This window comes from Macaca fascicularis, chromosome 15 (genome assembly GCF_037993035.2).
Source record: "Macaca fascicularis isolate 582-1 chromosome 15, T2T-MFA8v1.1".
Classification (NCBI taxonomy): Eukaryota; Metazoa; Chordata; class Mammalia; order Primates; family Cercopithecidae; genus Macaca; species Macaca fascicularis.
The window spans coordinates 6020239-6046914 of NC_088389.1; the positions used below are offsets into that span (position 1 = coordinate 6020239).

The following is a 26676-nucleotide window of genomic DNA, read 5'->3' on the forward strand; positions in this document are numbered from 1 at the left end:
GGGAGCGGGGCTCTGGGCGGGACTCGGCGGCGACCCGGAAGCAGATGCCTCCTGCGTCCCGGAAGAGCCCGCGGGGCCGGGTGCGATGGCGGCGGTGGCTGCGCTGCAGCTGGGGCTGCGGGCGGCGGGGCTGGGACGGGTGAGCGCGGGGCGCCGGGGACGAGAGGGCGGTACGGGGCGAGGGGAGGGGTCCCGGAGCTCAGCCCGCCCGTCCGTGTCCGCAGGCCCCTGCCAGCGCCGCCTGGAGGAGCGTCCTCGGGATGTCCCCGCGCCCAGGTGAGGGCCGCAGGCCAGGCGGTGATCTAGGCGCATGGGCAGAGCCACCTGCTGTCTGCCCTGCGCTTTGAAGGAGTGTCGTGGGGATTGAAATGAGCCAACTGCCGGCTGAGCGGAGGTTCCCTGGGAGTGACAAGTTCCATATTAAAATGCTTTCAGTGGAACTGTGGTCGTGTGCCGGGCATGTAGCGAGCGCTTTGTCCTCACAACAACGCGAGGGGTAGCTCCTTGGTCGTTCCTATGTTACAGAGAAGGCTCGAGAATTACTTTCTAACGTCACATCCAGCTAATGGGTGGCCAGCCCAGGCTGAAAGCCCAGGGCTCTGAAAGTAAAGCGCATCTAAACACTGCGGCTTACGTGTTCCTCTCAGTGTGCAGCACAGGTTATTTTGCCATGTGTAGAGTGCTGTGCAAGCCTGCCGCAGACCTGCGTTTTTTTTTTTTTTTTTTTGAGACGGAGTCTCGCGCTGTTGCCCAGGCTAGAGTGCAGTGGAGCTATCCCGGCTCACTGCAAGCTCCGCCTCCCAGGTTCACGCCATTCTCCTGCCTCAGCCTCCCGAGTCGCTGGGACTACAGGCGCCCGTCACCACACCCAGCTAATTTTGTGTGTGTGTATTTTTAGTAGAGACGGGGTTTCACCGTGTTAGTCAGGATGGTCTCGATCTCCTGACCTCGTGCTCCGCCCGCCTCGGCCTCCCAAAGTGCTGGGATTACAGGTGTGAGCCACCGCGCCCGTCCTTTTTTTTTTTTTTTTTTAATAAATAGTATCGGCAAGGTCGCTGGTGCTTTTCAGCGGATGGGACTCACCCTCTGAGAGCTTAAAGGCACCTTCTGTGTACATTCTTCCATCTTCACATTTACGATGAGTTGTAAAAATGGAAAGCTGTTAAGAGAGCTCTGTGAGCCATTACTCTGAGCTGACATGTTTCTCTACATAACACAATAACCACTAGTGCCTGGTTAAGCTACTTAGTAACTGTAGCTGCTTATTTTTTGTTTTTTATTTTTTGAGACAGGTTCGCTCTAATTGCCCAGGCTGGAGTGCAGTGGAACAATCTGCTCACGGCAACCACCTCCTCCCAGATTCAAGCGATTTTCCTGCTTCAGCCTCCCGAGTAGTTGGGATTACAGGCATGTGCCACCATGCCAGGCTGATTTTTGTATTTTTAGTAGAGACAGGGTTTTCCCATATTGGTCAGGCTGGTCTCAAACTCCCGACCTTGTGATCTGCCCGCCTTGGCCTCCCAAAGTGCTGGGATTATGGGCGTGAGCCACCACGCCCGGCCAACTGTAGCTATTTATTAAATGCATTTTGAATGGATGAATGGTGCATCTTAGCGCAGTGGAATACATCTATATTCTTGAGTAAAAAGGCATGAGTTACCCAGGGTCGTGGTTGGTGGCCAAGCCAGCACTGAGCCCTAGATCTCACTCAGTTGGCAAACATACTCAGTGTGTGCCATGTCCTGGGCACTGGGTTAGGAGCTGGGCTGTGTACAGGTGCTGCTAGTTGGCTCTAGGAAGCAGGTTTTGATTGGTAGTACTGGAGTCTATCTTGGAACTGGCTGCTCCAGGTTATCTGTTCAAGGGCTCCTGGCCCCATGTCAGTGTTGTGAAACTTTCTCCAGGGGTGGCCTGGAGGCCAAGCAGATGTGGCAGTTCTGCAGCAGAAGCATCTGCCACAAAAGCGGAAGATGACTCCTTTCTTCAGTGGGTCCTGCTCCTCATCCCTGTGACTGCCTTTGGCTTGGGGACATGGCAGGTAAAGACTGGCATCTGGTGTGCATAACTCTGGGCCCTTGACCCTGCTGCCATCTGCTTGGGCTTATGCTCTGTCACTGCAGGTCCAACGTCGGAAGTGGAAGCTGAACCTGATTGCAGAGTTGGAGTCTCGAGTTCTGGCTGAGCCTGTCCCTCTGCCAGCAGAGTGAGTATGTGGCTGCCCCCCAGGGCCAGTCTCACTTGAGTTCAACAGCAGAGCCCTGGCTTCTGCTGGCCAGCCTGCCCCTTTTGGCGGGACTTTTAGTCACTGCCTTGACCTCAGGTGGAGCTCTCATCAGTCATCCTGTTGGGCTTGCTCTTGACACGTGACTGCCCTTGTGAAGCTACCTGAGGCCACCTCCTGACATATGGAGGAAAGTCTTACTTTGCATCCTGGGTGTCACCCTTTTTTCAGGTGTAGTGAACTTATCCTCCACAGGGCCCAAGGCTCTGTGGCTGAGGACAGATAATGTAGGTCTCACTGTGAGGGTGGTCTTTTGAAAAAGTGCCCTAAATGATTTGTCTGCTCTCTCCCTAGAATATGCCCTACAGAGACAGGTATATTCAACCACATTTGCCATTCAGAGTAGCAAACAGTATGCCAGATTTGGCTTGCAGGTGGGATTTTGGCCCACATATTTTTTTAAAATTTCACATATTCATTGAGGAGTCCAGATTTTTAGCTTCTCTTGTAAAGCTGGACTCTGGCAGTGCAGATCCCCATTCCCACATGGCATGAGGGCCACTTCCCCTTTAGAGCGCATGCCCTTTGCCTTTCTCCTTTACTTGTCTGGCCCTGGTGGGCTGTGTAGTCTGCCACCCTCATTAGGGGATTCGTTTTCCAGCCAAACCTTGCTCGGCCACTGTTCTTATCTCCATGCAGCCCAATGGAACTGAAAAATATGGAGTATAGGCCAGTGAAGGTCAAGGGGTGCTTTGACCACTCCAAGGAGCTGTATATGATGCCCCGGACCATGGTGGACCCTGCCCGGGAGGCCTGGGAGGCCGGCCGCATCTCCTCCTCAACTCAGAGTGGGGCCTATGTGGTCACTCCCTTCCACTGCACTGACCTGGGGTGAGTAGGGTATGTGGGAGCTGGCTGTCCTGGCAGAGGCAGTCGGGGTATACTAATTTACATCACTATTTCCTTCACAATCCCTAACCTTGGTAAGACCCTGAGGAACCCAAGGTACCCAGAAGATTCAATTCCTTGCATCGTTTAAGTCTCTAATTGTGACATTGACTTAACCTTCTCAGCTGGCTCATTTATGACTGGGTAATTTCTATATGTTGACCTCTGAAGGGAAAGGAGGGATTCGTGAAACAGGGGCCCCTCCTCTGGAGTACTCTCCAGTTGCCCACACATTAGATGATAGCGGACTATGAAGAGAGGCCAGTTGAGAGGAATTCAAGAGAAAGGACCTCAGCTCTACCTTGAGGGAGTGGAGGCAGGGATGGTTCCCTAGGGGGCGTTAAGAGCTGGGAAGAACATTCCAGGCAAAGCAAATGATAGGTACAGGAGCACCTGTGTGACTAACTGGGGAACTGGAGGATTCACGTACAAAAGAAAATACCTGGGGCTCTTGTTAACCTATGGGTTCCTGTTTTAGGCCTGGGATAGGGCCCAAATGCTCATCTCCAGCAGGCTGGGGTGACAGGGTTGTTCCTCACGGCTGCCCTGGTTATGAGGGATTGGAGACAGCCATTGCCACAGTTCAGGGGAGAGGTGTGGGGTCTACTCTTGGATGGCAGTGTTGCTCACCAGTTGCACACTGGAGTGGGTAGACCACAAGATGCAGAGATAGAGGGGGAAAGCCGCATTTTTCAGGGAGGCTTTTACTGACCACGAAGGGGCCTCAAGAGAGGAAGACTGCCTGTGTGGCACTGCCAGGGCTCCCCTGAGCCAGTCCTGTTTTAAAAGCCTTCCTTGGTGCTCTAGTTGTTCCTATGGGTGCCTGAGTGACCGTGTTCATTCAAAAACCCTCCCCACCTGACATAGTCCTTTCATTACCCTAGAACCACCATCCTGGTTAATAGAGGGTTCGTTCCCAGGAAGAAAGTGAATCCTGAAACCCGGCAGAAAGGCCAGGTAAGGGACATGGACCCTTCCTACTTTAGAGAAGGCTCTGGGAGTCCGCCAGGCTCTGTGCAGTCTCACACCTTCCTTTATAGATTGAAGGAGAAGTGGACCTCATTGGGATGGTGAGGCTGACAGAAACCAGGCAACCTTTTGTCCCCGAGAACAATCCAGAAGGGAACCACTGGTATTACCGGGACCTGGAAGCTATGGCCAGAATCACAGGCGCAGAGCCCATCTTCATTGACGCCAACTTCCGTACGTTGTGACCAGCCCACCCCGGAATAAGTAGCTTTTGTGAATAACTGTCCTTCCTCCTAACTCTCATTGCCCAGTCACTGCCGTGGCTTATGTTCTCGCATGTGTGTATATGGAGGGGGGGGCAGGCAGCAACTCAGCAAAGAGGAACCTCGGCAAGTACTGAGCAGACAAGGCTGGGGATGGTCACCCAAGGTAAAGGCCATACGCGACTTCCAACTGGCCACACAAAAATGACAACCACTAGGAAGTAGTGCAGAGGCTGGCAGGCAGCAGAGGGTGGACTTCAAGTCTGCTGTCTCTGCAGAGAGCACAGTTCCTGGAGGACCCATTGGAGGGCAAACCAGAGTTACTCTGAGGAATGAGCATCTGCAGTACATCGTGACCTGGTGAGTCCCCAGTGACCCTCTGGCTCCCTCCCCTTCAGCCCAGCAGCCTGCTAATGCCAGCTTTCTTTCAACCCCAAGGTATGGACTCTCTGCAGCTACATCATACCTGTGGTTTAAGAAATTTCTACGTGGGACACCTGGTGTGTGACAGATCAGCTGCTAAAGCCCTGTCCCTGAATAATGAAGTAAAAAGACTGCCTTTATGCTGGATCATGTGCTGCTGGTATAAAGTTCTGGCCTTCTACCTTAAATGAGCTCATGACTGGTTGATAATAAAATCCTGGCTTGGTTTCAGTCCAAAGAACTTTCCCAAAACTTGACACGCAAGTTACATATCTAGGAAACAAAACGCCTGGTGTAAGAATATATAAGGGCAGGAAGGACCAGGTGCGGTGGCTCACTTGAAGTCAAGAGCTGAGACCAGCCTGGCTAACATGAATCAGCCAGCCACCTGGGATGCTGAGGCACCAGAATATCCTGAACCTGAAAGGCGAAGGTTGCTGTGAGATCACATCACTGCAACTCCAGCCTGGGCAACAGAGTGAGGCTATCTCAAAAAAAACGGTACTTCTTAGCCCCAAATAAGATTCAACCGAAGATACTCAACAGACGCTGGCTGAAGGAAAATTTGAATTTTAATTATTTTTATGTACAGAAAACTCAACAGTGTACATTTAACCCAGCTTAGTGGCAAGTTCTTTAGCCTTTGCCTTTTCGAGCTTGGCGATACGAGCCACAGACTTGGGACCCAGGACATTGCCGCCCCAGTGACGGCGGATCTGAAAAGACAGAAAGAGGCGGTCAGCTTGACTTGTTTTCTGATATTTTCAAGGTTATTAGTTGCGTTATTCTGTGGGACTGTTACAAGCTGATCGTCAGAACTTCTCGTAAGTTAAGCCAGCCAGTTATTTGGTAAAATGATTTGTGCATGACAATATTTTGTGTAAAGCTCTTACCTCATCGTATCTGTCGTTGTAATTGGTCCTGATAGCTTCCACCAGCTTAGCCAAAGCGCCTTTGTCTTCCCTAAAAGGCAGGAGGGAAAACAAAAGTGGGGCTTTTTTTGGTCTTAGTTTCCCTTTTAGAACACAGAAATATCTTCAGTTTTAGCTCAAGACAATCTTTTGCCTCAGATACAATGTTGACCACATGGTTTATTCAGGTGAAGAAATTCTTAACCATCACTGGCAAAAGTTCAAATACATTTTTTTTTTTTTTTTTTTGAGACAGAGTCTCGCTCTGTCGCCCAGGCTGGAGTACAGTGGCTCAATCTCGGCTCACTGCAAGCTCCGCCTCCAGGGTTCATGCCATTCTCCTGCCTCAGCAGCTGGGACTACAGGTGCCTGCCACCACGCCTGGCTAATTTTTTTTGTATTTTTTAGTAGAGATGGGGTTTCACCATGTTAGGATGGTCTCAATCTCCTGACTTCGTGATCCACCCACCTCGGCCTCCCAAAGTGCTGGGATTACAGGCGTGAGCCACTGCATCCGGCAAATGTATTTCTTAAACTAAATGATTGGCCTTTAAGGCAAAAGGAAACAACCGTGAGACATGGATTAAATGAGCTAGGGGAGGTTTGGGGCCAGGCTGTGTACTTACGAGTTCACCTGTGTGAAGGCGACAGTGGTGCAGGTCTTCCTGTGGACTAGACGGCCCAGTCTGGCCTTCCCCTTGATAATGCAGTAAGGGACCCCCATTTTACGACACAAGGCAGGCAAGAAGACAACCAGCTGGAAGAAAGCATTAGCTGAAGAGTGTATTTTGACCAAAAGCAGTAAATTTCAGAGTTCGCTTGGTGGCAATTGCTCAGGGTTAAAAAGCTCATGGATTTGCACTTCAAGGTTGAATTCAGTGACAGATTCACATCATTGCAAGAGCCATGCATGTGCTGGATCTGTGTCAGTACTGTCCTCACCCACTTCAGTCCCACCACTGACTTGGCATTAGGCCTACTCTCTCTTCCTAATACTGACACAGAAGCCCTTGGGTTAGCAGTCAACAGGCAAACGCACCTCGATGGGATCTACGTCATGTGCAATCACCACCAGCTGAGCCTTCTTGTTCTCCACCAAGGTGGTGACGGTGTTAACTCCTAGAACACACAACCACTTTGTAAGTAACCACAGACAGGGCCTGCTCCCCTCACAAGAAGCTGCTGGGCTCAGCTGTTGACTCAGTGTTAAAAAGCTCGGTTTTACTCTTCACAGTGATTTCAGGCGAAGAAATTCTACATCACTGCAACAGCCTGCCCCCAGTGTTCACCCTAAGGTGGGGCCTACTCACCTGCTCGAAGGACAGGTGGTCTTTTAGTGGGGACATCCCCTTTGCCAGCAGCTTTCTTCTCGGCCCGGGCCAACAGCCTCTGCTTCTTCTCTTGTTTTGTCTCTGGTCTGTACTTGTGGGCCAGCTTAAGCAGCTGAGTAGCTGGAAGAACACTCTTCAGTTTAGGCTTGCAGTCAAGGTTCTAATCCTTGTCACTTAATACAAATGCTAGACCACTGTCCTGCTATATGATGACTATAATGTAATGACAGATGCAGTTCAAGAAACCTAAGGCCATCCACCCTCATGTTCTGGATGAAATAAGGAATCCTTGCCTGAGAAACTCTTTCCACGCCACAGAACCTCACCTGTTTGGCGGTCCAGGGCCTGGGTGAACTGGTTAATAGCAGGAGGCACTTTCAGCCGCTTATAGAGGATGGCTCTCTGCCGCTGCAACCTGATATAGCGAGGCCATTTCACAAAGCGGGTGAGGTCTCTTTTGGGCTGGATGTCCTGTCCTGAAAAATAAAGGGTGACATCGAGTGAGATTCAAATCCCATGTCAAGTTCATGTCTGGGGCCACCAAGAAGGGTGTTGGTGCATCAGCGATCTTGGTGGTTTAAAACGTCATCACCATCTTTCAGATAGCAAATATTCTTTTACATCATCTGCACACACACACCTGAGAACCCGAGAGCACGATGCTTTTCCTCATCTAACAAGCCAAGGCGCCACCAAGTATAGCAGAATTGTTGTTCTAGTGCCTCGCCGCGACAATGCTACTGTACTTGTTTCCGGATGGCTAAGCTGAATCCAAGGTCACTACCCTACTGAGATGAATGCTCACTCAGCAACTCCCAATGAAAGCAAGGAACATGTATCATCATTACCCCCGTCTCTAAGAGACACGGGTTAAGGACTGCGACCACTTTACACCCACTAAAACCTACAGAATACGACACAACCCAATTACCATTTTCCCTTGGGAAAACAGTTTTCATTCTGCCGTTACTCACCAATGCCAAAATTCTTAGGTCTTTTCTCAAACAGGGGATTCACCACTTTCTTGGCCTCCTGCTTTTTCACGACAGCAGGGGCCGGAGCCACCTTCTTTCCCTTGGCCTTCTTTCCTTTCGGCTGGGCAGAAAGAAAACGTCAGTTAAACCGCCGCCTCCACTCGTTTTGTCCGGGGTAGGTCTCAGGCTGGCTCCTCCAAAAACAAGGGGCGCCGACAGCCCCTGCCTGAACGAGGCCGGCGAGCAGCGTTCTGCAGCCCCCCAGCACCACCCCTCGACAGGAGTGTCTCACATCAGCACGAGCACGCAGCCCCAGGAACCCCGAGCGGCCGGAGCCCGGCTAAGCCCGAGGCTACGCTCTCTTCGCGTCGCCAACCCAGGAGACGCCCCGAACTCATGATCCCTCTGGATCGCTGCCCCGCAGGTTCTGGAAGCAACGGGGAGGGCTCAGAACTCGTCACTCAAGACCTATGGAGCGGCCCCCAGGAAGCCCAGGAGATGCTAAGGCTCCGGGCGCCTCGGCCCCGTCCACGCCGAACCGCGCATTGCGGCGCTCCAGGCCCTCCTCCCCCAGCCCAGCAACACCGGGATCAACGCATCCCGCTCCCGGCCGCCCGGGGCTCTAGTCCATCTCAATGTCTCCGCGCCACACCGGGCAGGGCTCTCCTAGCGCCAGGCGGAGCAGGAGGCCCTCCGCGGTCGCGCCTGGAGGAGGATGGCAGCGGATACACCAGAGACCTGGCTATAATGGCACGAAAACAGCACTCACTCACCATCTTGGGCGGCGGGAAGAGAGAGAAAGAAAAGGGAATTGTGGGTAATATGTATGCGGCCTTGGAGATCGCGAGAGTTGATACTGGCACGGGATTTCAAATTTAAAGCAACAGCACTCCTGTAAATGTAAAAATCGAGGCGGGGCCGAGAGGCTGCGGCGCGGCGGGGAAGAGACGCTGCGGCGGGCGGGCCCGGCCGGGGGAGAGACGCGGGAAAGTGCGGGTCCCAGAGGCACTTGTCCACTCCGCCCCAGGCCGACCCGGCGGACGCGGCGTCTGGTGCGCGGGCGCTGGGGTGGTTATGAGGGTGTAATGGGGAGTGGGGATGGAGGTAGGGGGGTGTGTGGGTGCGTAGGCGCAGAGGTCGGGGATCGACTTTCCTACGTGTGACTTAATTCCCCCACCCCGTCAAAAATGGGCACAAACAACGCGAGTGCTTTCAGGAGTCCGCTCGGCCGTGCGCCAGGCCGCGAACCTAGGGGGCCCCGGACCCTCCCTGAGCACCGCGCGCAGAGGCCCGGCCCGAAGGCCAGGCAGGTCCAGCGCCGAGGCTGTCCAGTGCGGCTTACGGCAGAGGCCGAGAGGCGCGCGGGGCTTGAGCCCCTTGTCCGGGTGGAGGAGCCATGAGGGATGTTAAGCGAGGGAGTGGAATGGCCCCCCCCTTTTTTTTTTTGAGAGGTAGCCTCCCCTTGTCGCCCAGGCTGGAGTGCGGTGGCGTGGTCTCGGCTCACTGCAACCTGTGCTTCCCGGGTTCAAGCGGTTCTCCTGCCTCAGCCTCCCGAGTAGCTGGGACTACAGGCGCCCACCACCACTCCCCGCTAATTTTTGTATTTTCAGTAGAGACGGGGTTTCAGTATGTTGGTCAGGCTAGTTTTTAGTCTCAAACTTCTGACCTCAGGTGATCCCTGCCTTGGCCTCCCGTGCTGGGATTACAGGCGTGAGGCACCGCGCCCGGCCGGAATGACCACTTTTTAGGACCTTTTCGCCGCCGCGCAGAGAATGGAGCGAGCGGGGCAGCCGGGGTGGGAATGGAAGGAAAGCCTGGATGTAGGCGGTGCAGAAGGACTCCTCGGATGGGAGGGCGTGGTGAGGGTGGCGGCGGGCTAAGAAGTTATGCCAGGGGCTGGTGATGAGCTTGCAGGCCTCTCTGGGACACTCTGTGGGCCTGGATATGAAGTTTGGACTGCAGCCCTGGACAGGGCTTGGAGGGCTGGCCAGGAGTTCCAGGATGAGCTTGCTCTGGCAAAGGCGGGGCCAGAGGAGAGTCCTGGAACCCCCCTGCAGTGCCTGCTGATGGACTGACTTCATCTGTGTTTCAGTGATTGACTTTATTTGGCAGAAAGGGAATCCCCAGAAATCTGCGTGTCCTGCTAAGGTTGGGGCATAGAGGGTGCCTGGGTTGACTCTGCCTGCACTCAGAGGTCTGTGCTGCACTCTAAGGTCCCAAGTCTTCCCGCTGCGCTGCCTGAGGCTCGGCCATGGCCCAGCAGAGAGCCCTGCCCCAGAGCAAGGAGACGCTGCTGCAGTCCTACAACAAGCGGCTGAAGGATGACATTAAGTCCATCATGGATAACTTCACCGAGATCATCAAGACCGCCAAGGTGGGGGTGGGGGGGACCACCAAGGGGAGCAGGGTTTGGGAAGAGATGGAGATAGGAGAGGCCAGGGGCTGAGCAGCGTGAGTGAATAGTGTTCCAGGCAGGAAGCACCCAGTGCACAGGGAGCTGGTCAGTAGATACACCAAATAATGGCACGTCCTGGCAAAGCAGCGCAGGGGACTCTGGCTGGACTGCCGCGGCCCCACGTCCAGCCCTTACTAACAGTATGGGTTTGGGTGGAGATTTCACTTTTTAGTGCTTTAGTTTCTCCTGCTTTGTGGGGTCCTTATGATGACCCCACAATGACCTTATGATGACTGGTGAGTTTACCTGTGTAAAACACTTACTTGGGCACAGAGCCAGTGAGCAGGAGAAAAGCAGACTGAGGGGAGAAGTGGGGGGCCCTCCAGGCAGGTGGAGCGGTTGGCACTGGGGCCTGCAAGCCTGCTGACTGCTGCAGCTGCACTAGATTGGGCTGGATCCTTCCTGGCTGCTGCAGACCTGCAGGCTCCATAAGCAATGATGATAAGTATGGACGCTGGCATGTACTAAGTGCTTGCCATGTGTCAAACCACGTTGTGAGGCTGTCTGTGCCTGTTCTGCTGAATCTTCATGAGGAGTCTGTGAGGTGGGCACTGTTGTCCTCTTCATTTCAGGAGGAAACCCAGGCCCAGGAGACTTAGTGACTTGCCCAAGGTGACTCAGCTCATAACTGGCTGAGCCAGGATTTGAACCCACAAAGTCTAGGTCTTAACCGCTGAGGGTACCTGACACCCACCCTGAGCTGAGCCTTTGCAAGACCTGCTGGGAAGCCCTGTCCAGGTTAGCCGAACACACTGGCTGGGCTCTTGGCCCCTCTGTTCACCATCTGAGACTCCTTGACCACACCAGTCTGTCCCAGCCTCGTTTGGCCACCTGTAAACCAGCGGTGGCAGGCCAGGCTTCTGTGAAAATGTCATGGGCTGATGGTGGTTAAGTGCGTGACACAGCCTGGCACCTGGGAAGTGATCAGGAAATGGTCGCTGAAAAAAAAATACATCATCCCTTCACTCATCCAGCAGTTTACCAAATGCCAAGCAAGTGACAAGGGTTCCCACCAGACAGGGCTCCCACAGCGCAAAAAGACTGGTCCAAGATAAGCCCCCATCCCTGCATGTAGCACAGTAAGCAGTGTGAGTTGCCTCCATTTGTCTTGAGCAAGGTGCCTGTTGTCTCCCATGGCCAGAAAAAGAGAGGGTGGAATTGAACCTTGCCAGAGGTCTGGCTGACAGCGCTCAGGTCTGTAGACAGCACCACAGACAGGTTGTGGATAGTGTGGGCATCCTGGGCAGATGACAGTTACCGTAAGCTGGGCTGGGCCGGGCCAGGGGTGCGGGTGCCTTGACTGGGTTGATTCTAGGTTTTCTTGTTTGCCCCCAGATTGAGGATGAGACGCAGGTGTCACGGGCCACTCAGGGTGAACAGGACAATTACGAGATGCACGTGCGAGCCGCCAACATTGTGAGTGGCCAGGGTGGAGGGCACGGCCTGGGCTCCAGGAGCATCAGTCCCGGCTGGGGTTTCCTGGGTGGAGTGTAGGGGGTTCTGGGGCTGGTCTGCTCTTCTTCCCCCGAGAAGGAGCAGAAGGAGGCAAATGTAGAGATGCTTTGGTTTCACCAGTCAGCAGCTTTAAAGAATGAGGTGGGGGCAAATCATTTCTCAGGAGACTGTCCTCACGTAGGGCACTTGGAGGAGGGCTGGGCAGAGAGCCGCCCATACCCGTCCTGTAGCTGTGCAGTGGCCAGGAAGAGGGCAGCCCTTCCTGCTAACTCACGAGTTCCTAAGGTCAGTTGTGAGTGAAAAGACAAACAGCTGAATGGAACTGTAGGCGCCATTGGATTCCTTCGGATCACAGGAGAAACACAGCGAGCAGATATTCCTGCAGGTGCACGGCCAGGGCTCAAAATGCACGGCAAAAGGTCTCACAGGAGCTCTGCCCAGCTGGCAGCCATGCTGACCCCACCCTGGGGCAGGAGGCAAAATGGGATCGTAGTTTTATCTGTGGGGTTTGAGTTTTTCATGAGCAGAATGTGCACCTGCATGATTGGACTGGAGGCCAGTCCTGCAGGAGTGGAAGCCAGAGTCCAGAGGCTGAGGGAGGGGAGGGCCTTCCCTGCAGAACTGACATCCTACTTGGCTCACTTAATTCTCACAAATGAACCTGTGGAGGTCAGGGGTAGAGTCCCACTTTGCAGATGAGAAGCTGAGGCTCCCAGAGAGGCCATCCCTTGCCCCACATCAGCCACCTGCAGGCAGGGCCGCTGTCACCCCTCACCCTGTGCCCGCCCTGGTTCTGATGGCCACAGGTCCGAGCCGGTGAGTCCCTGATGAAGCTGGTGTCCGACCTCAAGCAGTTCCTGATCCTCAACGACTTCCCCTCAGTGAATGAGGCCATCGACCAGCGCAATCAGCAGCTGCGCGCGCTGCAGGAGGAGTGTGACCGGAAGCTCATCACGCTGCGAGACGAGATCTCCATCGACCTCTATGAGCTGGAGGAGGAGTATTACTCGTCCAGGTATAAATAGCGCTGGACTCCCCATGCAGAACGGGAGCCCGCCTACCTGGGCCTGGCCAGCAGGCAAGGCTGCCTTCTATGTTTTCAAATTCTTGCTGGTCTTGGCAGTGGAGCCGTGCCTGGGTTTCAGAGCCGAGCTTCTGACCAGAGCGTTTGATCGACAGACAATTCACAACCATCTGCCAGGGCCCTGGGCCTTTCCCACAGTGCAGTGTGATGAAAACCACAGGACTCAATGCCAGTCGGATAGGCCGGGTCTGGAGAAGGGAGGCGTCTGGCTGTATCCCCCGCAGGTCCTCTTCCCAGAGCCTTCCTCCTCAGGCAGTGCCTTCTGGGGCTGGGCTGCTCCTGTTAGCTTCTGAATCCATATGTAGAGATTTCAGCCAAGGCTGGGCCAGCCCCTCTTGGGCAGTCAGGTCCACACCTATGTCCAGGGCACCAGGGTTACAATTCCATGTGGATGTCACCAAACCCCAGTGTGGAGGCAGGGACAGTCATAGGAGTGGGGGGGGATGAAGCCCAGGCAGGGAATGAGGGAATGGCCTTGAAAGCCGTTGGAGCTCTAGTTTCTGACCCACTCAGCCTTATCCACGGAGCTGGAGCCGACCTACATGCCAGGCCTCATGCTGGGCCCCGGGGATGCAGAAGGGTCAAAACCCATTATCCTGACCCTCGTGGGGCCATGTAAGAAGCTGAAACCTTTGGCCATTTGAGCTGGAGGGGCCCTGAGAAATCAGAGTCCACGTATCATTTACCTGGGGTAAACTTAGGCTGGAGACAGGGAAGCCCTCCACTCTGCCCCATTAGCTCAGAAAATCAAGATTCAGTCCAGCAGATGCAGTGTCTGTGTCCATCTTGTGCCTTCTCCTGGACAAACCTTCCTGGTGGTGGGTTTAAAATGCCCCTTTCTGCCCAGTGGCCATGCTGGGAGCCACAGATGTCCAGAGCCAGCATGACCTGGGACTTGGTTTCCCTGTCCTGGGCTCAGTGGCACTGCTCAGCTGCAGCAGTTCTAGAGTTTTCCAGGGCGTTCTGGGGGAATATTTGGTCCTCAGTACTCATTAACTCAGCAGATATGAGGCAGCATTTCCTCCACACTAGTGGCTGAGAGGGGTCCTGGGGTGTTTCACACCCTTCTGGGCATCTCCTTCCACAGCTGTTCGGTTTGTCTGTCTCTTGGAGGCAGCCACTGTCGCTGAGGGCCCCTGGACAGAGCAGCTGTGGGCCTGTAATTCAGCCTGCCTGCCTTGCCTTGGGGCAGGGAGAGAGGGAACCTGCCCACGGCCTTGCAGCAAAGCGGGGCGCAAACCCAGGACATGTGTGCCAGGCTTCCCATGCCCTCCCCCAACAGTCCCTTGGCTTCACCTAGAGGGGCTTCCAGGCCAGCCTGTGTCTCCTCCCGCAGGCATGCTGTCCACACCAGCGCCCCCTGGGGGCCTCACACAGCTCCTGTGGCAGAAGCAGTTGCTCCCTCCTCTGTACATTGCCTTTAAGCGACAAGGGCTGGGCTGAGTTTCCTCTGTCCCTTCCTGTTGGTGCCCCAAAGGGCGCTACGCTCCCCGCCCCATCCCGCATGAGCTGTGCCTCCGTGCTCGCCTGCCCCCTCTCCGCTGTTTAGTTGCTCTTTCTGGCTCTGCCTATCCTCCGCTTTCCTCGGGATGCCACTCTGTGCCCAGGACGGTTCTGAGACTGAACACTGAGGGCAGGAGCAAGAGAGGAAGCCAGGGGCGAGGCAGGCCGCGGGAAAGCCAGGGCCCCTGCCTGCAGGTTAGCACGAGGCGAGCATGGACTGTCACAGCTGCGGGCCTGGGAAGGGCTAGCTGTGCTCTTCACCTGCATCCTGGCTGCCGCGAGGATTCCCTGCGTTAGAGGTGGGGACGCCTGCTGGAGGCCACCTGGCTGGTGTAGCACTACCAGGAAGTGCCAGGGCCTGTGTTCCCAGCTGTCGCCCCCTTCAGGCTAAGTTGCAGGTAGCGACCAACCCAGAAAGAAGACAGTCTCTGCCCTCCGAGAGCTGTTTGCAGTGCAGTGACACTGGGGTTTCTGCAGTCAGGGAGGAGGGAGGGCTGCCAGCCTGACAGCTTCTTGCAAGAGGAGGGGGACCAGCGCCAGCTGGGAAGCATAGGCTAGGACAGGCTCACGTGGAGGCTGGGCAGGAAGGGCTTGCTGACGTCACACAGCTGCTGGTGGTTGGGCCAGGGCGGCTTCCTCCTTTAAGGATGCTGGGGTGGCTCTCAACGCTGGCCCCCTCTCTCTGCCAGGCCTGCCGACTCGGGTCAGATGGTGCAGGAGTGGAGAAAGGGAAAGGCAGGTCTGGGGTGTGGTCGTGTTTTCTTAACTCTGCTTCTGTCTTGCTCTCCCCTCCCCTGGCTTTCCTCTCTGCCTGCTCCTGTCTCTCCCTGGGGTTTCTGGTGGTGGAAAAGCTCAAGCCTTTGCGAAGCTAATGACCTGCCTCTGTGCGAAGCTTACGGGAGGCTGGACCTCGACACAGACTCTGCTGATGGCCTCTCGGCCCCTCTGCTGGCGTCCCCGGAGCCCAGTGCTGGCCCCCTACAGGTGGCAGCCCCTGCCCACTCTCATGCTGGTGGCCCTGGCCCCACTGAGCATGCCTGAGCCTCCGGGGCCACCCTTCGTTCTCAGGAACAAAACCTGAGGCTGCCCTCTGGATGCCGCCATAGCCTTGCTTCTCTCAGCCTAGGTTCCCATTTGGGGACTTCCTTGGGAAGCTTGTTAGCCCAGGGTGGGTCCAGCCAGGTCAGTAGGGAAACAGTTGTTTCCCTAGCCATTTCTGAATAGCACGTCATTCCCTGAGTTACCATCTCTGTTTGCTGCCTTCCTGGCCGACCAGGTGAAAGAAGGTTTCCAAGCTAGGTCTGGCATGTTGGGGATCTCAGCAGTGGGGCAGGAGGGCACGTGATTTCAGGGGACTCCTGACCTGAGCCTGTTGTCAGAGTTGGGAGGGGCTCTGAGCAGTGTTGGGCAGGCTGGGTCTCCCATTCCGAGGCCAGGGTTCCTGTGCAGAGCCCCACCCACTGGTTTTTGCCCTGAGCCACATATGTCTGTGCCATGGGCTGAATGCCACAACAGGTGCGTGTGACAGCGGCCACCCACACATGTGGAAGCTAGGTGGGAGTCATTCCTAATTCTGCCTTTGTAATGAGACTTGATTAAAACTCCACCACCCTTTTGCGTTGCTCCTCTTTCTTCCTCATTCCTCGTCAGTTCAGGACCACCCTTGGTCTCCCAGCAGCTGTCCAAGCAGCAGCTCCTCAGCTCTGGAGGACAGCCTGGCCTGAAGTCACCCTCACCCCATTGGCACCTGGTAGGTCCCCAGTATTCAGTGAATGGACCTGCTGCCATCATTGCACATCCAGGCACCTGTGCCTCTGCTGGCATCTCATCCTCACTGCCACCAGAGCCGGTGCTTCTAGTGCCAATATTTCAGAGAGGAGAGGAGAGAATGTGGACTTAGAAGGGGTGAGGTGTACCCACAGCCACAGAGCTAGGAAGTGAAGTGGCAGAAATCAGAACTTGAACCTGATGGAAGTCTAGACCCAGTGTCTTTTGGTGCCAGGCTCACCTTAGAAATGTAGAAGTCACAGCACTGGGCAGGAAGTGTGAGGGGAGCACACCTGCCCCCTAACTCCCCCACCTCCAATTCCTCCACCACCATCCATGTGCTTCATCTTCTCATGGGGAGGCCATCATCTTCCCCGATCTATGAATGAGGTGACAGCCCAGGATCCAGCCTTGGGGACAGGTAAGAACACAGCTGACCCGTCACCCCGTGAACCAGAGAACCTCACAGCCAAGCAGCAGGCACTAGTCAGACAGGAGCCTGAGGCCTAGCCCTGACTCTGGGTCTGGCTTTTGGGGTGGCCTAGGGAAGTTGCTTTCCCTCTGAGGGATTATTTCCCCATTGATATGTGTGGTGATCTCCTGCACTGTTTTAGCTGTGGAAATGCCTTGTACTTAACCACTAAGGAAGAAAAATATTACAACCAGATGGAAGCATATACGAAGGGAAAGCCCGGAAGGAACTGGCCAGACTTTGTGGTGGGATCCCACTTGTCCTGCTCCTAAACACCTGAGCAGTAAGACCTTCTGCCGTCAGTTTTGTTTTCTGCTTGACCAGGACCATCGTTCCCATGTGAAAATCAAGTCATTTCTCCTTAGCGCCAAGCCGCTTTGCTGACCCCTTTTCCTCTCCAGCTCCTGGCCCTTGGCAGCAGAGCTCCACAGGGAAGCAGCTGATACCCATTTGCGGTTCTCTTGGGCCTGCGTCAGACAGGTTTTGTCTCCATGACTCTAGCAAAACTATGCGTATTAAGGTCAGGAGTGGCCTCCATGCTCCTAAGCCCTGGCCCATCCTCAGTCTATGTCACTCTTTTATCCCAAGCCTTTTATTTTGAGGGCAGTTGAGCTCATGGAAGTACTCGTCAGTTTGCCTCTCTGAGCACATTCTCCTTCTCCCATCACCACAACCAAAATGGATGATTCCATATCCTCTAGTATCTAGTCACATTCAGATTTTTTCAGTTGTTCCCCAAATAGTTTTTTTTTTTTTTTTTTTTTGAGACAGAGTCTCGCTCTGTTGCCCAGGCTGGAGTGCAGTGGCCGGATCTCAGCTCACTGCAAGCTCCACCTCCCGGGTTTACGCCATTCTCCTGCCTCAGCCTCCCGAGTAGCTGGGACTTCAGGCGCCCGCCACCTCGCCCGGCTAGTTTTTTGTATTTTTTAGTAGAGACGGGGTTTCACCGTGTTAGCCAGGATGGTCTCGATCTCCTGACCTTGTGATCCGCCCATCTCGGCCTCCCAAAGTGCTGGGATTACAGGCTTGAGCCACTGCGCCCGGCCCAAATAGTTTTTTTAATGCCTTTTTTTTTTTTTTTTTTTTTTCTATTCCAGAGGTCTTTTTTCTTTTTGTTTTTTTTAACACCTATGATGCCATGAATTCATAGGGAAGAGTTTCCAGCAGCTCAGGCTCCTTCCCATTGGTTCTCACAAAGGACGCTTCTCTGGGTGGAGCAGGCTGGCGCTTCAGTTGAATCCGGGTACCTTTCTCTTTGGCTTCCTTCTTTTTCTGATCACTTTCCTTCACGCGTTTCAGGAAGCCATCTCGGCTCTTAGAGTCCTTCATGTGCTCGTTACACATATTTATTCTCTTGGCAAGAATCTTGCCCTTAACTTATTTGTTTACAACAATGCCAGCAGCATGCTGGGGAACATTGTAGACTCTTTCAGTTGAGCCATGGTAACACTTGGGGGCCATTCCTTTTTGAACAGTTCCCATTCCCTTAATGTCTACAATATCACCCTTCTTATTGATTCACATACACGTGGCCAAAGGAACAACTGCATGTTTTCTAAACGGCTTAGAGAACACGTATCAGGTACCTCTCCTCTTTCCCTTTGTGTTTGTCATTTTGGCCAGTTACTGGAAGATGGCGGTTCCAGCTGAAAAGCTTTTATGCCTGTTTTTATTGTGTGTTGCATGTGGTTGTTATTTTGGAGTCTTAAAATGTAGAACAGGACCAGGTCAGGCATGGTGGCTCATGCCTGTAATCCCAAAACTTTGGGAAGCCAAAATGGACAGATCACTTAAGGTCAGGAGTTTTGAGACTAGTCTGGGCAACATGCCAAAACCCCTTCTCTACTAAAAAAATATATAGAAATTAGCTGGGCGTGGTGGCTCACGCCTGTAATCTCAGCACTTTGGGAGGCCGGGGCGGGCAGATCACTTGAGGTCGGGATTTCGAGACCAGCCTGACCAACATGGAGAAACCCCGTCTCTACTGAAAATACAAAAATTAGCCGGCCGTGGTGGCGCATGCCTGTAATCTCAGCTGCTCGGGAGGCAGAGGCAGGAGAATCGCTTGAACCCAGGAGGCGGAGGTTGCAGTGAGCCGAGATTGGGCCACTGCACTCCAGCCTGGGCAACAAGAGCAAAACTACCTCAAACAAAAAAAAAAAAAAAAGAAAGAAAGAAAAAGAAATTAGCCAGGCATGGTGGCACGCGCCTGTAGTGCCAGCTACTTATGAGACTGAGGCAGGAGAATCACTTGAACCCAGGAGGTGGAGATTGCAGTGAGCCAAGATCATACCATTGCACTCCAGCCTGGGAGAAAGAGTGAGACTCCCCGTTTCAAAAAATAAAACAGGACCAGAGTGGTGGTGAGATGGGAGTGAGTCCAGTCGGATTCTGAAGGTGCTGTGAAGGCACAGTTGACAGGATTTGCTGAAGCACTGGATGTGGGGAATAAGAAAGGAGTCAGTGGTTTCAAGGTCTGGCCCAAGCACCTGGAAGGATGGAGCTGCTTTAACTGAAAAAAGGGTTGGCAGTTAGAGGAAGAGATGGGGCTTGGGGGGGGTCAGATGCCCATTCTGAACTCAGTAGGTGATGGTGTTAAGATACCCAGCAGTTCAGGGGAGTCAGCAGCAGCGTCACACCCATCCCCCATGCAACATCACCTCTAGCTTGGTCTGAATGGCAGTGGGATGTCAGAACTAATTAACCTTAGTATCACTGTAGTTGGCATTCAACCCCCACACTGCTAAATTTGACTGCCTTTTTTAAAAATGAAAAAAGTATATGTTTCTTGAGACAACCTGGCACTCCAGGCTAGAATGCAGTGGCGTGATCTTGGCTCACTGCAACCTCTGCCTCCCGGGTTCAAGTGATCCTCTCTTCTCAGTCTCCTGATTAGTGGGATTACAGGGGCCGGCCACCATGCTGGGCTAATTTAATTTTGTGTGTGTGTGGAGGCAGGGTTTCACTATGTTGCCCAGGCTGGTTTCCAACTCTAGGGCTCAAGTGATCCTCCCACCTTGGCCTCCCAAAGTGCTGGGATTACAGGCGTGAGCCACTGTGCCCGGCCAAAAAAATTTTTTTAAATCACCTCATGGCAGAAGTTAGGGGAAGAAAGTTTAGTTTCAAATACAACAGTTCTTACTGTTTCTAATATATATATATATATATTAGCAGCCACGTTTTCAAATTGTAATTTAAGACTCTAAGTTCTCCCTTCTCGACCAACAGGGTGGCCCTGGAAGGGGCTCTGGGTCCTTAACGAGCCTGTAATTTTCCAGTGCAGGAACTGGGGTGTGGTGGTCCCAAGCCTCAGACCATGACCTCTCCTTTCTCCTGCCCCTAGTGAGTTATTATAAAGGCCACATCTTGTGTTAAAAATCGTAGTGTGGGCCGGGCACAGTGGCTCATGCCTGCAATCCCAGCACTATGGGAGGCGGAGGTGGGTGGATCACCTGAGATCAGGAGTTCCAGACCAGCCTGGCCAACATGGTGAAACCCCGTCTCTACTAAAAATACAAAAATTAGGCCGGGCGCGGTGGCTCACGCCTGTAATCCCAGCACTTTGGGATGCCGAGGCGGGCGGATCACAAGGTCAGGAGATCGAGGCAATCCTGACTAACACGGTAAAACCCCGTCTCTACTAAAAAATACAAAAAATTACCCGGGCGTGGTGGCGGGCGCCTGCTACTCGGGAGGCGGAGGCAGGAGAATGGCGTGAACCCGGGAGGCGGAGGTTGCAGTGAGCCTAGATCTCGCCACTTCACTCCAGCCTGGGCAATAGAGCGAGACTCCTTTCCCGGGGCGGAGGGAAGATCGTAGTGTGTAAGTCTATTTTTCAGAGCAAAAGTCACTGCGCAGGGGCTCTTCCTTGAACACGCCGGCTCCCTCCCGCCCAACACTTCTCCCTTTTCCCCTGGGGCTTTCTTTGGCGCTGCCCTCACCTGACAGTCACACGCTTGCCAGGTTTATCAGCCACCTCTACGGCAGACACTAGCCAAGAGCACATCTGTGTGTGTGACACACTGCTTGTGTCCCCTAGGACTGAACCTAGGGCCTGCCACGTGCCAGGCGCTCAGTCTGCGTCCGCCTGAGACCGGAGGCCCCCCACTCCAAAGTACTGAATGAATGTACTGCTGGTCATTCACTCATTTCGCCCCTACTCAGGAGGGCCTGCTGCGTCGGGTGTAGGGGTGAGGGGAGCGCAGGGACACGTGCGGGACCCGGGTGATGGAGGCGCTGAGGCCCGGCCTCGGGGTCCCCGGCTGCACCCACTCCCGGCGGAGATTGGCTGCCCTCGGCCCACAATACTGTGCTCTCCGCCCCGCGCGCCGCTTCCGGCGGAGTCAGGCCTGACTAATCGAGCGCTCGGGCTGGCGGCTCGGCGCTCGTCTGGCGGCGCCTGCCCGTGTGGTGGTTTCCGGCGGACGTGGTGAGAGTCGCACGCGCCGCGGGGAAGGTGTGAGTTGTGAACGGCTCGGGTCTCCGCCATGGCCTCTCTACTCGCTAAGGACGCCTACCTGCAGAGCCTGGCCAAGAAGATCTGCTCCCATTCGGGCCCGGAGCAGCAGGCGCGCACGCGGGGTAACGCATATGGCCGGGCTGGGACTGAGGGGCCTGCGAAACGGGGAGGCGGCCGGAGCCGGTGTAGACGAGTCCGTAAAGTACTGGAAAAAAAAATAAGTGACTTGTGAAATTACCGCCGTTTCCCTTGCTTTTTTTTTTTTTTGGAGACAGAGTCTCGCTCTGTCTCCCAGGCTGGAGTGCAGTGATGCGATCTCGCCTCACTGCAAGCTCCGCCTCCCGGATTCAAGAGATTCTCCTGTCTCAGCCTCCAGAGTAGCCGGGATTACAGGCGCGCGTCACCACGCCCAGCTAATTTTTGTATTTTTAGTAGAGAGGGGGTTTAGTAGAGACAGGAGTAACGGTCAGTCAGTGGGAAAAGACCCTTTCAGTCCCTTCATTACGGACATGGTGCGGTGTGGGGAGGAGGAGGATGGCAGAGGGCTCCTGCCCTTAGGGTTCTCATGGCCTGGTGACCAGGCTGCACAAGGGAAGTAGACAATCGGGCGGGGAAGCCGACAGCGGGGACTTGTCAGTGCTGTCTGGGCCCAGGAGGAGAGGAGAGCAGCAGCGTCTCTGGACCCACCAGAGGTTAAACAGGGTTTCCTTTTTATTCAAGGACGGTATATCGGTGATAGCAAATCCAAAATCTTGTGACTTTTCTCATTACTCAGTATGTCTTCCGTCTGTCTTTCTCATCCTTTTTCAAGTTTTTTTTTTTTTTTCCATTTATTAAAACAATTCAGCTCCTACTTTACATACTGATTTCTCCCATTTAAAAAGTAAACATTGTCCTGGCATGGGGCCTCACGCCTGTAATCCCAGAACTTTGGGAGGCCGAGGCAGGCGGATCACAAGGTCAGGAGATCGAGACCATCCTGGCCAACATGGTGAAACCCCATCTCTACTAAAAATACAAAAATTAGCCGGGCACAGTGGTGGACGCCTGTAATCCCAGCTACTCAGGAGGCTGAGGCAAGAGAATCGCTTGAACCCGGGAGGCGGAGTTTGCAGTGAGGAGAGATCATGCCATTGCACTCCAGCCTGGGCAACACAGCGAGACTCTGTCTCAAAAAAAAAAAAAAAAAAAAGTAAACCTTACCCCCAGCAGCTAAAATGAAAGCCCTTGTCATTGTGTTTGATGGCAACATGGTAGCTTATTGTGAAGCAGGGTCAGAAATTGTTAGTAGAGGTGGATATTCAGGTTTTTCTAATTTTTCACTCAAATAATATGATGAACGTCCTTGAAGCCTGGTCTTTGTGCATGATGGATGCTCACAAGCAGAACTACTTGGTCAAGGTTATGGTTCTGAGCTCTAGGATCAGTGTGTCTCTGCCTCCCAATCCTGATCCTCTTTCTGCATCCTCCTAGGATCAAAGCCTTGGTGAGCCTTTCCTGCCTATTGAATGGGCCATGAGATTGGCAAGGCAACTCTTTCTTTTTTTTTTTTGGGGGACGGAGTCCTTTTCTGTTGCCCAGGCTGGAGTGCAGTGGAGTGATCTCAGTTCACTGCAACCTCCACATCCCAGGTTCAAGCTATTCTCCTGCCTTAGCCTCCTGAGAGGCTGAGATTACGAGCGCCTGCCACTACGCCTGGCTAATTTTTTGTATTTTTAGTAGAGACGGGGTTTCACCATGTTAGCCAGGCTCCTCTCGAACTCCTGACCTTGTGATTCGCCTGCCTCAGCCTCCCAAAGTGCTGGGATTACAGGTGTGAGCCACCGCGCCCAGCTGGGACGGCAACTCTTTCTTATTTTGCATTTCAGCTGGCAAAACTCGAGGCTCAGAAGCTGCAGGGCCCCCAAAAAAGAAAAGGAAGAAAACACAAAAGAAATTCCGGCAGCGGGAAGAGAAGGCTGCTGAGCACAAGGCCAAGTCCTTGGGAGAGAAGTCTCCAGCAGCCTCTGGGGCCAGGAGGCCTGAGGCAGCCAAAGAGGAAGCAGCTGGGGCTTCCAGTTCAGCAGGGAACCCTGCAGGTGAGAGGCGTCAGGACATGTTGGTTCTGTGCAGGGTGGGGCTGGGGCCGGGCTTGGGCTTGGTCCCCTCTGCTTTTAAAAAAAAGCATTGTCAGGCACACAGGGATAGCACAAGACTTCCCCAAGAGCAAATATCCCGGGAGCGCTAGGGTGGATGGGACCGAAGGAACTGTATGGCGTTCCAGGCCACGTGGCTAGCAGGATGTCGGGGGCAAGGCCATGTCTCTCTGAGGACCTGGAGCAGCTTGACTTGAGCTTCACTGTCCTCAGGTCTCTGCAGGGGCGTCGTGAGAGCCCACTTGTTCTGGGGCGCAGGCTACAGAATGTGGAGGAGGTGGTTTGGCTGGCGCCGTAGGGCGTGTTTTCTCATACCACAGTGACCTACCTTGCAAGGCACTCAGTTACCTGTCCTGGAGGATGTTGTAGGAACCAGTCTAGGTTGAAGCAGTGGAATAGAATTTACTGAAATTGCCCTGCAGATCCATGAGTGGCCACAGTGGGACAGGGATTCGTGGCCCTAGGGAGGGAGGGGGAGAGGGAGAGAGGGCCCCCTGCAGTCCTGTCTCCTTCCCTGCAGATGGCCTGGCCACTGAGCCTGAGTCTGTCTTTGCACTGGATGTTCTGCGACAGCGACTGCATGAGAAGATCCAGGAGGCCCGGGGCCAGGTAGGCAGGCAGGTTTGCTGGAGTGCTGTCACTGCTCTACCTGTGTTCTCCCTGGGGTCGGCTCTTAGCGAGGGGCTGTAGCCCCTGTTCTCCCCTCTGCAGTGAGTCTGTCAGGGCCCCAGCAGCTGTGCCCTGGGAGAGCAGTTATTTTCTTGGAGAACCTCAGTCCCCAAAGCTATCGGCCTCCTTCCTTCTGGGAAGCTGCCTTTGCTGAACTGACACTGGGATAGGCACCTCCTGTGTCTGTTTCTCCGAATGTCGTGATAGTCCTGTGAGTTGAGCAGGGACCTGAGCTGAGTGGCTAGGCACAAGAAGCGCCAGTGCAGCTCTTTGTGCTGAATGGTGCTGTCTCCTCTGTGTTGGCCCCTACCCACCCTTGCCCTGGGGCCCTTCCTTAAGGCCTCATGCTGTGTGGGGGACAGTCCCCAGCTACTCTCCTTCGCCATCCCAAGGTACAGTGTATAGTTCCTAAGAGGCGATCAAGGCTCCGGGCCCTTGTTGCTGAAGCACAGGCCTCATTTGGGCTGGTGTAGGACTCTTGTTGGCCCGGGAATGGGAAAGGCCACTGGGGAGAGCTTAGTTTGGGTACCTCGTGAACAGAATAGGCAGCAGTCAGGACAGGTGTTCAGACCCCAACTCCAAGTTCTAGGCAGTGGTGTTGACCCTCATCTATGAAACAATGTATGACATGTGGAACCATGTTTGTAACGTATCCTGGCACGGGGTAAGCACCTGGGAATTGGAAGCCGTGATTCTTATTTGGGGGTCCCTTCTCCCTTTTGGGGTCATTTGCATTTTCGAGGAACATCCTCTGTTGTGGAACATTGAACTCCGTGGGCCCCTTGTTCTGCGTGAGGATTTCCTCACCTGCCTTCCAGCCCTGATTCTTCTCAACCATGGGCCAGGCTGGGGTACCGTGGTGTCAAGAGAACTTTAATGAGTGGGCGCCTGTCCCCCAGGGCAGTGCCAAGGAGCTGTCCCCTGCCGCTCTGGAGAAAAAGCGGAGGAGAAAGCAGGAACGGGACCGGAAGAAGAGGAAGCGAAAGGAGCTGCGGGCGAAAGAGAAGGCCAGGAAGGCTGAGGAGGCCGCGGAGGCCCAGGAGGCGGTGGAGCCAGCCCCAGAGGGTGCTTGCACGGAGCCGTGGGAGCCGCCGGGGCTGATCTTCAATAAGGTGAGTGGGAGCTGGGTCCTCGGGCGGGCTGGGTCGGCTTCAGGCCTCAGCGTTGCTCCTTGTTAGCTTCATGACCTCCCTCCGGGCCCCTTCGCGTCTGTAAGGTGGTGACGGGGACAGCGCAGTTCCCTTAGGGTGCCGGCCAAGACTGGGGCCTCGTGTGGGGCTGGCATGAGCTCATGTCATACCTTCTTCCCAGGTGGAGGTGAGCGAAGATGAGCCGGCCAGCAAGGCTCAGCGCAGAAAGGAGAAGAGGCAGAGGGTGAAGGGGAACCTGACGCCGCTGACCGGGAGGAACTACCGGCAGCTGCTGGAGCGCCTGCAGGCACGGCAGAGCCGGCTGGACGAGCTGCGCGACCGGGATGAGGGGAAGGCGCAGGAGCTGGAGGCCAAGATGAAGTGGACCAACCTCCTGTACAAGGCGGAGGGCGTGAAGATCCGCGATGACGAGCGCCTGCTGCAGGAGGCCCTGAGGCGTAAGGAGAAGCGGAGGGCGCAGCGGCAGCGCCGGTGGGAGAAACGCACGGCCGGCGTGGTGGAGAAGATGCAGCAGCGCCAGGACCGGCGTCGGCAGAACCTGCGCAGGAAGAAGGCGGCCCGCGCCGAGCGCCGCCTGCTCAGGGCCCGCAAGAAGGGCCGCATCCTGCCGCAGGACCTGGAGCGCGCAGGCCTGGTCTGAGTCTTTCCCACCTGGGGCTGCCGTCTCTGTCCTGGGAGGCTCCAGGGGACCCTCTGAGTCCTTGATGCTGGCTCTGTCCCAGGATCTCCACAGACCGCGGCCTCTGCGTGTGAGGGGGACACTGTCATGCTCTGCTGAGTTGTGAGGGCTCAGATCACGTGTGTGAAAGAGAATGTTTCTGCGTCATCCTTGAAAACAGGGTCCGGGGCCTTCAGACCCGGGGAAAGGGCGAGCCACACTGGGGCCCAGTCTTCTTTCCCGGGCCTGAAAGCTTCCCCGAGGTTTGCAGGGTCAGGGAGGAGGAACGGTGGGGGTGGGCAGTCACTGCCCCTTCCCCCGGCCTGTGTTCGCAGGAGCCACAGGACAGAAGAGGGTGGCCTCCGCTGCCGAGCCCCGTTAGTCTGCAGCTGACTGGAACAGAGGACAACCCTGAGGTGTGGCGTGTGGGCACCTGGCACTCGGGAGTGGTGGGAGCACGTCCAGGCATGGTGCGTCCTGGGGCAGAACGCTGCGTCTCCTCCCCCTTCTCTTGGCTTCTGCCTGTTGGGGTCTCATTCCTTTCTGTTCCTCTGCCTCGGGGCGGCATTTCACCTTCGAATTCAGAGGGAGGGAGGGAGCAGTACCTTCCCAGAGTCCACAGGTGTGAGTTGGGTCAAGTGCATTGGCCCAAGGGAAAGAGAAAGAGTAAAAGCTGGAGAGAGTGAAGTGAATGGAGGATACAAAATGGAATGGAAGAATTAAATCCAAAGCTCCAGGCAATCAAAATGAATACAGGTTGAATAAAACTCAGGTGAATTTTAGTGACACGTGGATGATAACGCTGTAAATAAAATTCTTTTGATGAAA

The 26676-nt window shown here is 54.7% G+C and overlaps 4 protein-coding genes and 4 non-coding genes across 10 annotated transcripts; 3 read left to right on the plus strand and 5 right to left on the minus strand.

The window, feature by feature from the left end:
* The first annotated feature begins 60 nt into the window (after window positions 1-60).
* SURF1 (SURF1 cytochrome c oxidase assembly factor) lies at window positions 61-5696 on the plus strand. Of its 2 annotated transcripts, XM_005580522.5 has the most exons (9): window positions 61-139; window positions 225-276; window positions 1905-2038; window positions 2121-2203; window positions 2921-3112; window positions 4054-4126; window positions 4210-4372; window positions 4680-4761; window positions 4840-5696. In XM_005580522.5, exons 1-9 carry the CDS (start codon window positions 86-88, stop codon window positions 4907-4909), a joined length of 903 nt encoding a protein of 300 aa, XP_005580579.3. In that variant the 5' UTR covers window positions 61-85; the 3' UTR covers window positions 4910-5696. The 2 variants fall into 2 exon arrangements, with proteins under 2 accessions (XP_005580579.3, XP_005580580.3); XM_005580523.4 differs by lacking the exon at window positions 225-276.
* RPL7A (ribosomal protein L7a) lies at window positions 5379-8838 on the minus strand. Its single transcript, XM_065529910.2, has 7 exons — window positions 8041-8838; window positions 7393-7542; window positions 7046-7186; window positions 6775-6854; window positions 6362-6492; window positions 5718-5787; window positions 5379-5540 (listed from the first exon to the last, which is right to left on the minus strand). The coding sequence occupies exons 5-7, from the start codon at window positions 6457-6459 to the stop codon at window positions 5436-5438; spliced, it is 273 nt and encodes a 90-aa protein (XP_065385982.1). The 5' UTR covers window positions 6460-6492; window positions 6775-6854; window positions 7046-7186; window positions 7393-7542; window positions 8041-8838; the 3' UTR covers window positions 5379-5435.
* On the minus strand, window positions 5885-5952 carry LOC123569254 (small nucleolar RNA SNORD36). The gene has a single exon (XR_006692896.1). It is a non-coding gene; the product is annotated as a small nucleolar RNA SNORD36 (small nucleolar RNA).
* LOC123569252 (small nucleolar RNA SNORD36) lies at window positions 6564-6636 on the minus strand. The gene has a single exon (XR_006692894.1). It is a non-coding gene; the product is annotated as a small nucleolar RNA SNORD36 (small nucleolar RNA).
* LOC123569253 (small nucleolar RNA SNORD36) lies at window positions 6930-7003 on the minus strand. The gene has a single exon (XR_006692895.1). It is a non-coding gene; the product is annotated as a small nucleolar RNA SNORD36 (small nucleolar RNA).
* LOC123569262 (small nucleolar RNA SNORD24) lies at window positions 7623-7697 on the minus strand. Its single transcript, XR_006692902.1, has one exon. It is a non-coding gene; the product is annotated as a small nucleolar RNA SNORD24 (small nucleolar RNA).
* Window positions 8839-8928: 90 nt separating the features above from the next.
* On the plus strand, window positions 8929-16152 carry MED22 (mediator complex subunit 22). Of its 2 annotated transcripts, XM_005580519.4 has the most exons (5): window positions 8929-9092; window positions 10254-10414; window positions 11831-11911; window positions 12757-12965; window positions 15389-16152. In XM_005580519.4, exons 2-5 carry the CDS (start codon window positions 10292-10294, stop codon window positions 15576-15578), a joined length of 603 nt encoding a protein of 200 aa, XP_005580576.1. In that variant the 5' UTR covers window positions 8929-9092; window positions 10254-10291; the 3' UTR covers window positions 15579-16152. The 2 variants fall into 2 exon arrangements, with proteins under 2 accessions (XP_005580576.1, XP_005580577.1); XM_005580520.4 differs by lacking the exon at window positions 11831-11911.
* A 5036-nt stretch (window positions 16153-21188) lies between these two features.
* SURF6 (surfeit 6) lies at window positions 21189-26676 on the plus strand. Its single transcript, XM_045372795.2, has 5 exons — window positions 21189-21357; window positions 23104-23313; window positions 23891-23979; window positions 24939-25151; window positions 25351-26676. Exons 1-5 carry the CDS (start codon window positions 21264-21266, stop codon window positions 25828-25830), a joined length of 1086 nt encoding a protein of 361 aa, XP_045228730.2. The 5' UTR covers window positions 21189-21263; the 3' UTR covers window positions 25831-26676.